Consider the following 12,748-nt stretch of genomic DNA (forward strand, 5'->3'; position numbering starts at 1 on the left):
GAAACATTTGAATGTTAGCTGCTTTTAAATTAACCAACGGTCATTTATCTGATTAGATAAACAAAAATAATCCCGTTTACCATTTAAAATAAATATGATATTGTTTCGTCTTAATTTCTGAGCCACCGCCATCTCTTGTCGAATAGCAGTTCTAAAGCGTGCAATATAACCAAATTGTCTTGATCCACAGATACACCTTGTTAGAATGCGTTTATGTCTCAAGATGCACTGGATTTTGGCACGTGCCGGCACCTGTGTCGGCATCCTTTGTATTCGAGCCGCAGAAGTCGGCTTTCTTTGACAAAATTCGCCGACTCCTTTTCAAGGTGTCGAATTTACCGAATTTGATCATTCGCCCTGGATTCATCGTCAAGTGAAGACCCTGTGACAAAATTATCAAAAATATTCAAGTTTGAAGTCTTTTGTGTGTTAGGTGATTTTATTCGATCATCATTGGTAAGTGTTATTTTAAATTATGTATATTTTACGCAATATCAACCCATGTGATCATTTTTTAATCCTCGTGGAAATCTTAGCTAAGCACACCTCGTCATTACTTTATTATATTCTTTCTACTCCCGTGTTGTTATTCGTCATTTACCGTGTCGTGCATAGATCGTTAAAACCTTACATAAAAGATGCCCGCCCCCGGCCGGCTGGGCGCGCACTCACGCATACGATATAGCTCTTAAAGCATTGTTAGGTAGCCTTTAAGGGATGTAGCGGGCCGCGGGGCGCCGGCCGGGGGCGGGCGGCGGCGCGGGGGAGTGCGAGCGACAGGGTGAGTGCAGAAACATTGCAGAGGACAAGTTTAGTCAAAATAATTCGCCTCAAATTGTTACCCACGCCACTCGTCTTTTTTGACCTCCTTTAAATGCCTGTTGCATAAAATACTATTATTTATGATGATTTTTTTATAAAAAAAATAACAGAAAGATTTGCTAATAATTAATACGTACTTATTATCAGATAAGCTTTTATTTCAAACTTCCCACGCTGCCATACAAGCTGTCCAAATTCGCAACTTAATTACGTTTGGTTTGTTTTCTACGGTGTTTTTGCTATTTAAATTGGATTCAAACTCAATTATAAATTAAATAAGTAATTAATTATAGCTTAAAAATGTATTTTAAAGACATTACATTGATATTGTTAAAAAAATGGACGTGTTTTCATTGTCTTTGAATTTCCGGGCGTCAAAACTTTTCGAGGAATTAAATAGGTACTAACTTCGACTCATACGCATTTCCAATCGCGTATTTTTACAGCCATGATGAATTGAAGTGAAATTTGAGCAATATTTATTATGTGTTTTGAAATGGATTATTTGTGATTTTGCAGCAAAATGCAGCCATCTAAGGACATGATGGAACATATGATGGAACTAAATAGATTTTACCTAAAAACTTCTGAAAATGGTAAGAAATCCTTCTTGTTTTTATAATAGTATATTTACATTTATTTTATATGCCTACCAGATTTAGAAATAGGTACCTACTTAGTTTTTTGAACGAATACAAATCGTCCGTGATGTTTATATGTATGTGATAAAGCTCAGAATCGAATAACTAATATTTGATGACCCAATTTTGTTATAATTCTTATTTACTAGTTGGTTTCCAATAAGAGTGCTAAAATGCTTTCATCCAACTCGATTTTATATCCAATTACGTTAACAAGAAGGCTATTAGTTTGTCGAAACTCAGAGGCTGGGGACCAGTTCAGAAGTTCTAATGTAATTTGGCCTTGATCATTTATGCTATGATACAATGTATATTGATGGGTGACTAGGATGTGACACATACTGTCTCCAAAATCTTTGTAGTTTTGCTACTTCCTCAGTTGTTTGTGTTTGTTGTTGTTTTAATGCAATGACATGTCAATAGAATATCTGCCAGGACTCCCAAATTCCCAATTTCCTCATGACATGATGATTGATGACCATGATGTACCTCTCTCATTTGCCAGTATTATTGCAAAGAGTTGCTTGCATTTATAAATTTACTTTTTCATTTCAGAAATACATACACCAACAACACAAATCGTATCACGATTTGGACAGCCTACACCAAACTACTCTTCAAGCTCAACTGATTCTTTCTCTCCCGAGTCATTTCCAGAACTCTCCTCCACAGTACAGATCCGGCCTCCAGAGTACAGATCTGAAACACCTTTCGCCATAGCAAGGAGACCTATAATTGGAAGGAAGATCTTAGGGAACTCTGAGCAGAAACCTGTAGCAAGATCTAGCTATGAAGAGAGATTTAGTCTTGAGCCATCACCAACAAAGCATTGGATGCAGCAAACTCCGCCTAGAACGATTGCTATTGAGCAAAAGAATTGTACGAGGAGTTTCTACGAGTTGTTCCCTGGAGACAACCAAGGTTTTGAGTTCAAGACACCAGTGAAGACTCCACCTTCGGTGTATTCTAATCTATCCCCAGCATCGTCAATGTCTCAGACGTCACCAAACAACAATATGACTCTGACTGGTAATACAACTCCAACATCAAACTACAATATGTTTACATATCCGAGATTGAATTTGGCAAATTCTCCAACACCAACTTACAGGAACTGGGGGGCGAGTGCGAGCACATCATCTAGATTCCCAGAGGTGTGTATGCCCTCATTTTTTTTTTATATACATAGTATTAGTGAACTAAAAGATTGCAGTTTTCCACTGCAGTACACTAGTTGCTTTTTTGGTCATCATCTGGACAAAAACATCCTTCTGAATATAGAATTTGAATTGATGAAAATCCTAACATATGGGAGAACACATGACAACCATGGCTGAGGCTCTCTCATTTAGCTCTCATTGTTATTATTTATTCTTAGCCTATTGGAATGTCCCACTGTTGGGTTAAGGCCTTTCCTCAATTCCCGATTCTCGATTACTTTTGGCCAGTTGTTTGGAAGTTTTTTTCTATTTCCAGATGACACCGAAAATGTGTTCCTTCTGCCGCAAGAACGGAGAAACTCCAATGGTGTACACAACACACTGCGTCAAAGAGAAGGTTGGCAACAGGAATGTGGTCACATGCCCGATACTGAGGTCCCATGTGTGCACAACCTGTGGAGTATCTGGAGACAATGCTCATACTATGTAAGTTAATAAATAAAATATTTTTTTATTCATTTACAAAATGTTCATTTCAGTAGAATTAACCACTTTAACCAGTTTCCCATGATATGGTTTTTAGTTTTATTAAACAGTATTTTTAGTTAAAAATTACTTATAGATGGCGCTGCAATCGACTACGTACGCTTACGGTAATTGCTGAAAAGATATATCATAAATAATAATTTCATATTCACGCCTAATTACCAAACTTATTTTATTCAATTTACCTTTAAACATCTTAGATACGGTGACAGATACCGCCAATCGAAACGCCATCTGATTCGTCGTGCCACTGCAGAAAAGCGATATAAAGTTAGCCATTATACACTTAGCAAGCGTAAGCTATTGTGACGAGGTAGCTGACACCATTCTGTCATTGAAAAATGTAGTTACTAAATATTTAACCCATTTTATTTAATATTTCCAGCACTTACTGCCCGGTCCTCCGCAGCACAAACAACGGGATGCGTCTCAAGTCCACGACCATCACCCTCAAGAGCACCCGCATCAAGAGCGATGGTAGGAAACGCTACTAACTTAATAAAAACCCTAACGCCGTGGCTTGCGTGGGCGACGGTCGCGCGATGGTCGCGCGACGGCGATGCGACGCATACGAAATCAAACCTTATCGATATGGAAGTATGAGACGCGACGGCGACGGTCGCGCGACCGTCGCCCACGCAAGACACGGCGTAACACTTTCGCAACCAAGAACCCACCTGGTAGGCACTCGTGAACGTTCAGAAGCCGAACAACCCGCTGGTCGGGTAGTCGCTATACAAGCGGGCGGTTATAGATAATGTCCGGTTTCTGACGTAGTGCGCCATTTATTGTCTGGTAGCGAATGTGTTAATATAGAGAGTAAGGGCTATTAACTGTTGGTTATGTCTGGGCAGTCTGGGTGAACCTTTCAAGTTCTATGTTCGTCCTTTTAGGGTTGCCCCAAACATCGACGCGAAATCGTCTCTAACCGACCAAAAGTCACTCGTTATTAGATGTTATTAGTATGACGACGCTCACGCGTCGTCGTCGCTGTACTCAGAATACATGGATTATATTAAATATAAGAAGATCATACCATCCCATACATTAAAATGCGACCGCCTAAGAACGCGCATACACTACAGCACACATAGATGGCGCCACAAAAAAATGCCTTGTTGCCATCGATTACTTTAGATTGGCGTTAAGTGTCACTTTCGAGCCATAAATCTATGTCAAAAGTGATACTTAACGCCATCTATAAGTATAATCGTTGCCGACACGGAACGGACGTCAGCGCCACGCCGCCTGAATGTCATTTAAAAAACGTCTCCTCTGTACATTTTGTATAGGAAGGAAGTAAGACGCGCCCCCAGGCGGCGCAGCGCGCGTCGCCTGGGGCGCGCCAAGCGACGTCCCTTGCGCGTCCCTTTCGCGTCCTTCCTATACCAAATGTACTGAGGAGACGTTTTTTAAATTACGACGGCGCTGACGTCCGTTCCGCGTCGGCGGTCATGCGTCTCTTGAGTTTGGACGGTCCCTTAGGCGGTCGCATTTTAATGTATAGAATGGTATCTTCTTATATTTAATCTATGATTCTAACGAGCGATTTTTAGTCGGCGAAAGCTGATTCGGCGTCGATATTTGGGGAGACCCTTATAAGGTAAAGGGTATATTAATTATTGCATGGTTATAAGCATTAACACGGTTGGTTTGGTACTAACTACTTAAAATGCATGGGAATATTGATTTATGTTACTTTTAACTCACTTTAAGTTTTTTATTTTTATTGTGGCACAAATTGTGAATCTAATTGTAACATTGGATTAAAATTGCCTAAAATATGTTTAGTCTGTGAAAATAACACTTTTAAAGTATTTTTTAAAGGTTTGCATATGTTTTTGCTGTGAATTTTTTAACATGCAATGGTTTAATGCATGATTCTTAATTTTGACTAATTTGAACTAACTTTTTATCACTTTTTGTATCAACAATTGTGTATTTTGACTAGACGGATCAAGATTTGAATATTGACAAACTTTATAAAGAAAATCACTATCATACTGTTTTTGACCATTTCAGAACGTAAGACTAATCATGATATTGATATATGCCCATTTTATTGTTTTTCTTTTAATCTTTTTGACTACGTATTTTGAAAGTGACTTTTTGACGAATATTTGTATATCATGCCTTTTGACTTTTTATTTTTTTTTGCACAATTTTACCTTTTTGACAGCAGTATGCAATTGACTTAGAAATCTTATAATCTTAATTTTTACAAATCATAGTTTTATCTGCCGATTTCGGGAAAACTATCTTTAAATTTAACACCCGATTAATTCTTATTCTTATAAATGTTTCTATCTAAACATGACACAGTACAGATTTGGTACTTTCAAAACTTTATTTTTGTTTTTTCTTACGTGTATTGTATTGTATAAATATGTATGTATATTGATTATTGCGAACAATAGCTAATAAGGCATAATTGGGTAATTAAGATTACCTTGAAATATTGGTTTTTCTTGAAAATCATCTACAATTATCGTAATTTGATTTCACTTTTTGGAAAGAATTGCACATTCTGATATTGGTTTTTAAAATTATTCACATATACCTTCATTAATGTCAGTTTTAAATGTAAACAAAAGAAACCAATTAATATGAACACGATTAATTAAAATACTGCAAAAAAAGCTGTCTTGATGGCTAGAGTAGATGGTGAGGTATGTCCCCTCCCTAAACAATTATTTTATATTTTGATTTTTAAAAGCTCCTGTGTTGTTAAAACTAGTAAACACAATGTTTGATTAATGATCAATGAAATTTAAAATTCTCGACATAATTCTAATGAAATATTTCCTAAAAACATGTTATAAGACTACAATGCTTAGGTTTAAGGTTGATTTTGAAATTTCCAATTATTATTCAAAAAGAGATGTTTTTAGTTTTGATTTATATGTTTGATTTTTTGTAAGCTGTATGTATTATTGCTTTTTCCTTTACCTTAAGGCCTGATTTAGACGGCGTGCGAACTCGCATGCGATTTTAGTTACATTGCGGGCTGTTGAGGTGACATACAATTTTTTACTGTCATCAAATACCGCAATGTAATAAAACTCGTATGCGAGTTCTCGTACCGTCTAAATGGGCCTTAAGGTATAGATATTGCTGAAAAAATAATTATGTAATATTGAAGATATAAGAAAATATTGAAAGTGGCGCTAGTGTCGCCTTACCCTACGCCACAATTCAAGCGGTGGATGTAGGAACTAATTTCATACTAACTAAATGCAATTTGTTTGCTATGATTTTGAATGGGGCCATGGTCTGTTGAATTAAATATGTTAAAAAAATAAAGTGCTGATATCCATTCTGTTACTGTTGTAGATGGCGCCACTCGATGGGCTCATATTTTTTTTATTTTTAATACATCACCTAAACTACACCAACGCCATCTATTGAAGTGATTGAGTGTGTGAGTTATGCTGATAGTTTGTCCTCCACAATAAGTTTTCTATGGAGAAAACAGACTATCATTTACTTGTTTTTGCTTTGCTAAAAATGCACTTATTTTTATGTTTTTGCAGCAAATTAATTAATGCATAGTAATAAAGTACTAGTGCTTGACATGTTAATGCCCAGTAGACGCCATTTTTTGTAACATTTATTGAGAAAGATTGAAAGGGGCATTTACTGGCGCACTGTCGAGCACTGGTACTTTTAACTTACTGTCTTTGATTCATTTTAAGGTACATTGCGTACAATTTTATATGTGTTTTGTTTATTTATGGTAATAACAGCTCGTTATTATTTTTTAAATATATTTATTAAAAACTAACGCTTTTATTTTATATAGTTAAGTTTAAAAATCGCTTCTGTCTAACCAGCATACAATTGACACAGATCAATACAACAAGATGGCCCTTACAGGGCGACTCGCGGTCACCAAGCATACGACAAATCAGGTTTATAAAAGTTTGAACGCGTGCGACACCGATCAGTAGCGCCCAAGTATACGACCCGCTAACAGTGTCCGTGTCCGCTCGGGAAAAAATCTTAAATAATCAATTTTGGTTGCAAACAATGGTCTCTTACAGCATAAAGTGGTGTGGCAAGTCTTCTAACACTTCTACATGTAAAAAAGATGGAACAACATTCCACAGTTAAGTCAAATTAATTATTTTGTTGAATATTGTTTATTGTCCGCGGAGTTCATTTATACTGGTCAATATGGTTGTGCTGAGCGGCGCCGAGGCGCGTCCATCCCTCTTTACCGAGTTAACAATGTGATATGCTATCCCTTTCACGTAAACGACTAGGCATGGGGCCATGTTAGTTTATGTCTGTTGCGGGAACTTCGTACTGCCGTTCGTACCATGTGCTACCATTTTATGAAATATAAAAGAAAGCAGATTTGTAATAGTGAATAATTATCTAGAATCTGTAGAGTCTGTAGTAGTATTTAGTTCATTGATTAGTTTAGAATATTTAGTTGGTTATTTAACTTAGTAAACGTAAGTAAAAATGCACAGTTTAGTTATTAGTTACTAGAATGATTTTTATTGAGATGCTATCACAATTATCATCCTCCTTGCGTTATCCCGGCATCGGCATTCGCCACGGCTCATGGGAGCCTGGGGTCCGCTTTGGAAACTACTACCAAGATTTGGCGTAGGCACTGGTTTTATGAAAGCGACTGCCATCTGACCTTCCAACCCGAAGGGTAACTAGGCCTTATTATAATTTAATTATAATATTATAATTTGTTGCAAAACAAATTCACCACAGTACTGGTACCGGTACCATTGTCTATAATAGACATGTCCCATTCCCATCCCTACTGCTAATCATAAAGGCGCGCCATTATTTGAAACGACCAATGGCAGCACCGTGCGCGCCCGCCTCACCCCGCAAGGATTGGTGATTTGCGTCTCGAACAATATCGCTTGCATTTGGCTTCTAGTGGGGATAGATGTTCTGTGGCCACGCTCAGTGTAGGGTTCCGTAGTTTTTCGTATTTTTCTCAAAAACTACTGAACCTATCAAGTTCAAAACAATTTTCCTAGAAAGTCTTAGTAAAGTTCTACTTTTGTGATTTTTTTCATATTTTTTAAACATATGGTTCAAAAGTTAGAGGGGGGGGACGCACTTTTTTCCTTTAGGAGCGATTATTTCCGAAAATATTAATATCATCAAAAAACGATCTTAGTAAACCCTTATTCATTTTTAAATACCTATCCAACAATATATCACACGTTGGGGTTGGAATGAAAAAAAAAATCAGCCCCCACTTTACTTGTATGGGGGGTACCCTAACAAAACATTTTTTTCCATTTTTTATTTTTGCACTTTGTTGGCGTGATTGATATACATATTGGTACCAAATTTCAGCTTTCTAGTGCTTACGGTTACTGAGATTATCCGCGGACGGACGGACGGACGGACGGACAGACAGACATGGCGAAACTATAAGGGTTCCTAGTTGACTACAGAACCCTAAAAAGGTGCTATCGGTAGGTAAGGTACAGTCACCGGCAAATATAAGTGATGATTTATGTACCTTGTCAATATTAACGTCTTGTTTGAAATGTCATACGAAATTGTCAACGATTAAAAGCGACAATGTACAGAAATCATCACTTCTTTATGCCGGTGACTGTATCACCGCCATCAAAGCTGTGTGTCCAGTTTATCCTGGTAGACATATTTGTCAAATGTCCCTCAACGCAAGGAAAATACTGCTAATGAGATAACACTATCGTTCGCTTCCCGTGAAGTAAAATCCACTCCATAAACCTTTGTTGACGTAAAATGTGTATGCGTCACAAAAATACTTTGTCCTTGAATGGATTCAATTGAAAATTCTATGTATACTGACAAACTGGGTGTACCAGAGTATATTTCCAGCGTTAAAAAAAACTCGTCGCTACCGATCTCCGTAAACGCTTATTCGTTCGAATGTCACGTCAATGTCAAAATTGTCAACAAAACAAAAATGTGAAAAATGTCACTACAAGATTCACACTGATTTTCCCAATCACAAAACAAAATTCAATAGCAGCGCACATCTATTTGGTTATGGCGTAAATTAAGCGTAAAAATTAAAAATGAGCGAGAATAAGACATCTACCACAAGCTTGAAGTCTCCCGATAAATCGTCTGTGAAGTCTCAGTCTGTAAAATCACCGGATAAGTCGTCGTTGAAAACTATTGAAAGATCGTCGCAACAAAGTGTCCATAGTCGCGCTCCTTATGTGGATAGGTATTATGAGAGCTGCCAAGAGCCGGACTTCATATACGGAGGGCCGTTTATCCCGGTTAAGCGGCCGGAGCCCTTTATCGATGCCGTCACTCCGATCAATCTCGAGTTGCAGGGGACTTTTAAACAGTTCGTATTTTTAATAATATCTTTATTTAAACGTTTTCAGTCATTTATTCTATTATGTTATTGTGGTTTTTTTTGTTTAGAAACAACAAATTCTTATTGGAATCATCCTTAATTTTTTACTGCTTGTTTTAACATTTTTTGGAAACATTTTTAACTATTAATGACTTAATTATTTTTTTCATAACTGCTCACCCGGCAACACCTTATTTCCAGCCTGTGCAGTAATGTATTATTGTTAAGAATAAAAATAAGAATAAGAATAATTTATTTGCTTTAAACAATACCAATTACACAGGTGTTAATGAGATAGGTGGTAAGTTACATGTTTAACCATTAATGGTATGCAAACTATATACAAAAAACTTATAAGAATATCATGCAATACATTATTTTACATTATTAAAAGTGCAGGTTATTCCCTAGAATTACTAAAAAAATATTTTTTCCACCCTATTCCTAATAGGAAGCTAATGAAGTTTTGTTCTAAATTCAATTACACTCTTGTAAAAGGTAGAAGTGGTTCGTCAAGAGATCCAGCTTTAAGTTTAACATGTTCACAGATGGCTAGAGACATCATCTGTCATAGACCAAAGGAAAAAAATGACTATACATATGCTATAGCATATGTATCCACAAATGTGTTAATGTTAGTTAACAAAAAAATCATAGTATAGATTTGCTCAATGGAAATTCCTTCTGAGAGCCCTATGTCCCTGATGAGGGATAACAGGATATCATCATCATCATCATTTGCTTGCCCTTCTGCCAGTAATTTGGGGTTGGCACAGAATTTCTTTCTCTTAAACACCTCTCTATTGTCCGACATCTCATCATTTTTAACCCCCGACGCAAAAACGAAGGGGTGTTATAAGTTTAACGTGTCTGTCTGTCTGTCCGTCTGTCTGTCTGTCTGTCTGTCTGTCTGTTTGTCTGTCTGTGTGTGTGTCTGTCTGTGGCATCGTAGCTCCCGAACGGATGAACCGATTTTGATTTAGTTTTTTTTGTCTGAAAGCTGAGTTAGTCGGGAGTGTTCTTAGCCATGTTTCATGAAAATCGGTCCACTATGTCACGGTCGGGGGTTTTTTCAAAATTTTAATTTTGTGGTTAGGTTATGTTACATAACATCTCTCACACAGTCCATCCACCTTCTCATTTTTCCTCTCATATTCTCATTTTTCATTCGTAATGACCTTTTTGTAATTTAAACCATGTATGTTGTGGAAATGAATAAAGTTTTTATCTATCTATCTATCTATCTATCTTTGTCAACAATTTGCCAGGACCAAATTCTTAGTTATTGCGGTCACATCTCACTTCGCCCGCCAGATTGCCTGGAGAGAATAATTTTTCTATATTTATCTATAATTGCCCGTCATAAGGCAAAGTTGAAGGCAAAAGACCTCAGGCACCTCCCCCTACTAGATGGTGTGCTCAAATTACTGCACCCATGCGATTAAAACTGCACGAGGCCATGCGCTTGGCGAGGAACAGACGCCTATGGAGGGACCTAGTCTTCAACAGAATGACATGATGTCACGATCCTCAGCATTGAGGGGACGACTGAAGAACACATGTCATTTATAATATTATTGTTTGAATCAAACCTATCATTTAATAAATTTAAAAGTGGAAAATGTCTGCCTTGGGTGAGACTTGAACTCACGGCCTCTGGATCAATATTCCAGCGCTCTGCCAACTGAGCCACCAAGACTTCAACCAAGCCAGCGAAATTTTCCACTACTAAGGTCAATGGGACCCGTAGCGACATCTACCGTAAGAGTGTTAAACTTCTTAAACGGCAACCGGAGTTCCAAGTCATATTGGAAATTCACCAGTTACGATGCGCTAACCATGCTAAATTTATTCTAAGCCTAGTGGCATTGATTGCAGACGTTTCTGCTAAGGCGTCATCCATATATTACGTCACAGTGTAAGGGGGAGGGGGGGGTCATACTAAATGTGACAATCCCTGTTAAAGGGATACAAAAAAGCGTGACATAGGAGGGGGGGAGGGGTCCAAAAACCTGAAATTTGGTGTGACGTAATATGTGGATGATCCCTAATCAGAAGTTAAAATCTATCATTTAATGTTGGCTAAGGAGCTAATATCAGTTACTTTATCTTTGTTATTAGTTTAATGATAGTATTATGGTTTAATGGTACATGTAATCTTAGTTGTCATCATGAGTATTATTTACATGTGTGTTAATCTGTAAACAAACATAGTTGATTAATTTATAGCATTTGCCTTTATTTATCTAATGCTATTGTTATGTTTCCGTTTCCGCATAGTATTACATACATACATACATACAATCGCGCCTGTATCCCATAAAGGGGTAGGCAGAGCACATGAAACTACTAAAGTCTCAGTGCCACTCTTGGCAATTAAGGGGTTAAAAGAAAACGAAAATTGTGACATTGCAGTGACAGGTTGCCAGCCTCTCGCCTGCGCCACAATTTTAACCCAAATCCCACAGTCGACTTCTACGACACCTACGGGAAGACAGGGGGTGGTGAAATTCTTAACCCGTCACCACACAGGCAACACATGTATTACAAATACTACATACCTATATCACTGTATAAAAGAAAGGTGATTTCCGCTGTCTGTCCCTATATAATATATTATGCCGATTATGCGTACAGCTTGGGAAAAAAGAGTCGAAATGGAACAATTTCCGCGACAGTTGGAGCTGGTGCCAGCAATATACTAGCTATTGCCCGCGGGTTCGCTCGCGTTAAATTCGAAAATTGCGGAATGCTCCATACAAACTTTCACCCCCCATTTCGGACCCTGCGAATTCTATTGGCCGCGTAGAATGCGTGCGCTACTTGGGCGTAGAAATAGATCAACATTTCTCCTTTAAACAACATATTGCAGCCCTCTCAAATCGTGTAAGAAAGCTCACGTATGTAATGCGCTTGCTCCGCAACTGTGCTGATCCGCGGATCCTAACACTAGTGTATGTGAGTTTATGTCAGTCAATACTAGGATACTGTATTTCAGTCTGGGGCGGGGCAGGCATTGCAACGATGCTTAACGTAGAAAGGGCGCAGAGGTCAGTATTGAAAGTAATGTACAAGAAGCCACACCAGTTCCAACAAGACAACTGTTGACCGAATCCAACACTCTCTCGGTCCGCCAGTTGTTTATTCTCAGGGCAGCCACGACGATGCATCGGAATACATTAAATTCTTCAAGTTTCACATCGTTACTTAGTAAAAGGATCTTCCGCGTCCCA

General features: G+C 37.9%; 2 protein-coding genes and 1 non-coding gene across 4 annotated transcripts in view; 2 read left to right on the top strand and 1 right to left on the bottom strand.

The window, feature by feature from the left end:
- The first annotated feature begins 390 nt into the window (after positions 1-390).
- Positions 391-3,675, top strand: LOC125237211. Its single transcript, XM_048144208.1, has 5 exons — positions 391-456; positions 1,342-1,418; positions 2,019-2,617; positions 2,940-3,109; positions 3,555-3,675. Exons 2-5 carry the CDS (start codon positions 1,346-1,348, stop codon positions 3,661-3,663), a joined length of 951 nt encoding a protein of 316 aa, XP_048000165.1. The 5' UTR covers positions 391-456; positions 1,342-1,345; the 3' UTR covers positions 3,664-3,675.
- A 5,446-nt stretch (positions 3,676-9,121) lies between these two features.
- LOC125237096 (damage-control phosphatase ARMT1-like) overlaps positions 9,122-12,748 on the top strand; it is a 61,641-nt gene continuing 58,014 nt past the window's right edge. For both annotated transcript variants that reach the window (XM_048144057.1, XM_048144059.1), the window contains exon 1: positions 9,122-9,503. In XM_048144057.1, the coding sequence (XP_048000014.1) occupies positions 9,223-9,503 (281 nt within the window). In that variant the 5' untranslated portion in view covers positions 9,122-9,222. The remainder of the gene's footprint in view (positions 9,504-12,748) is intronic.
- On the bottom strand, positions 11,142-11,214 carry Trnan-auu. Its single transcript has one exon. It is a non-coding gene; the product is annotated as a tRNA-Asn (tRNA).

This window comes from Leguminivora glycinivorella, chromosome 20 (genome assembly GCF_023078275.1).
Source record: "Leguminivora glycinivorella isolate SPB_JAAS2020 chromosome 20, LegGlyc_1.1, whole genome shotgun sequence".
NCBI classification, from domain to species: Eukaryota; Metazoa; Arthropoda; class Insecta; order Lepidoptera; family Tortricidae; genus Leguminivora; species Leguminivora glycinivorella.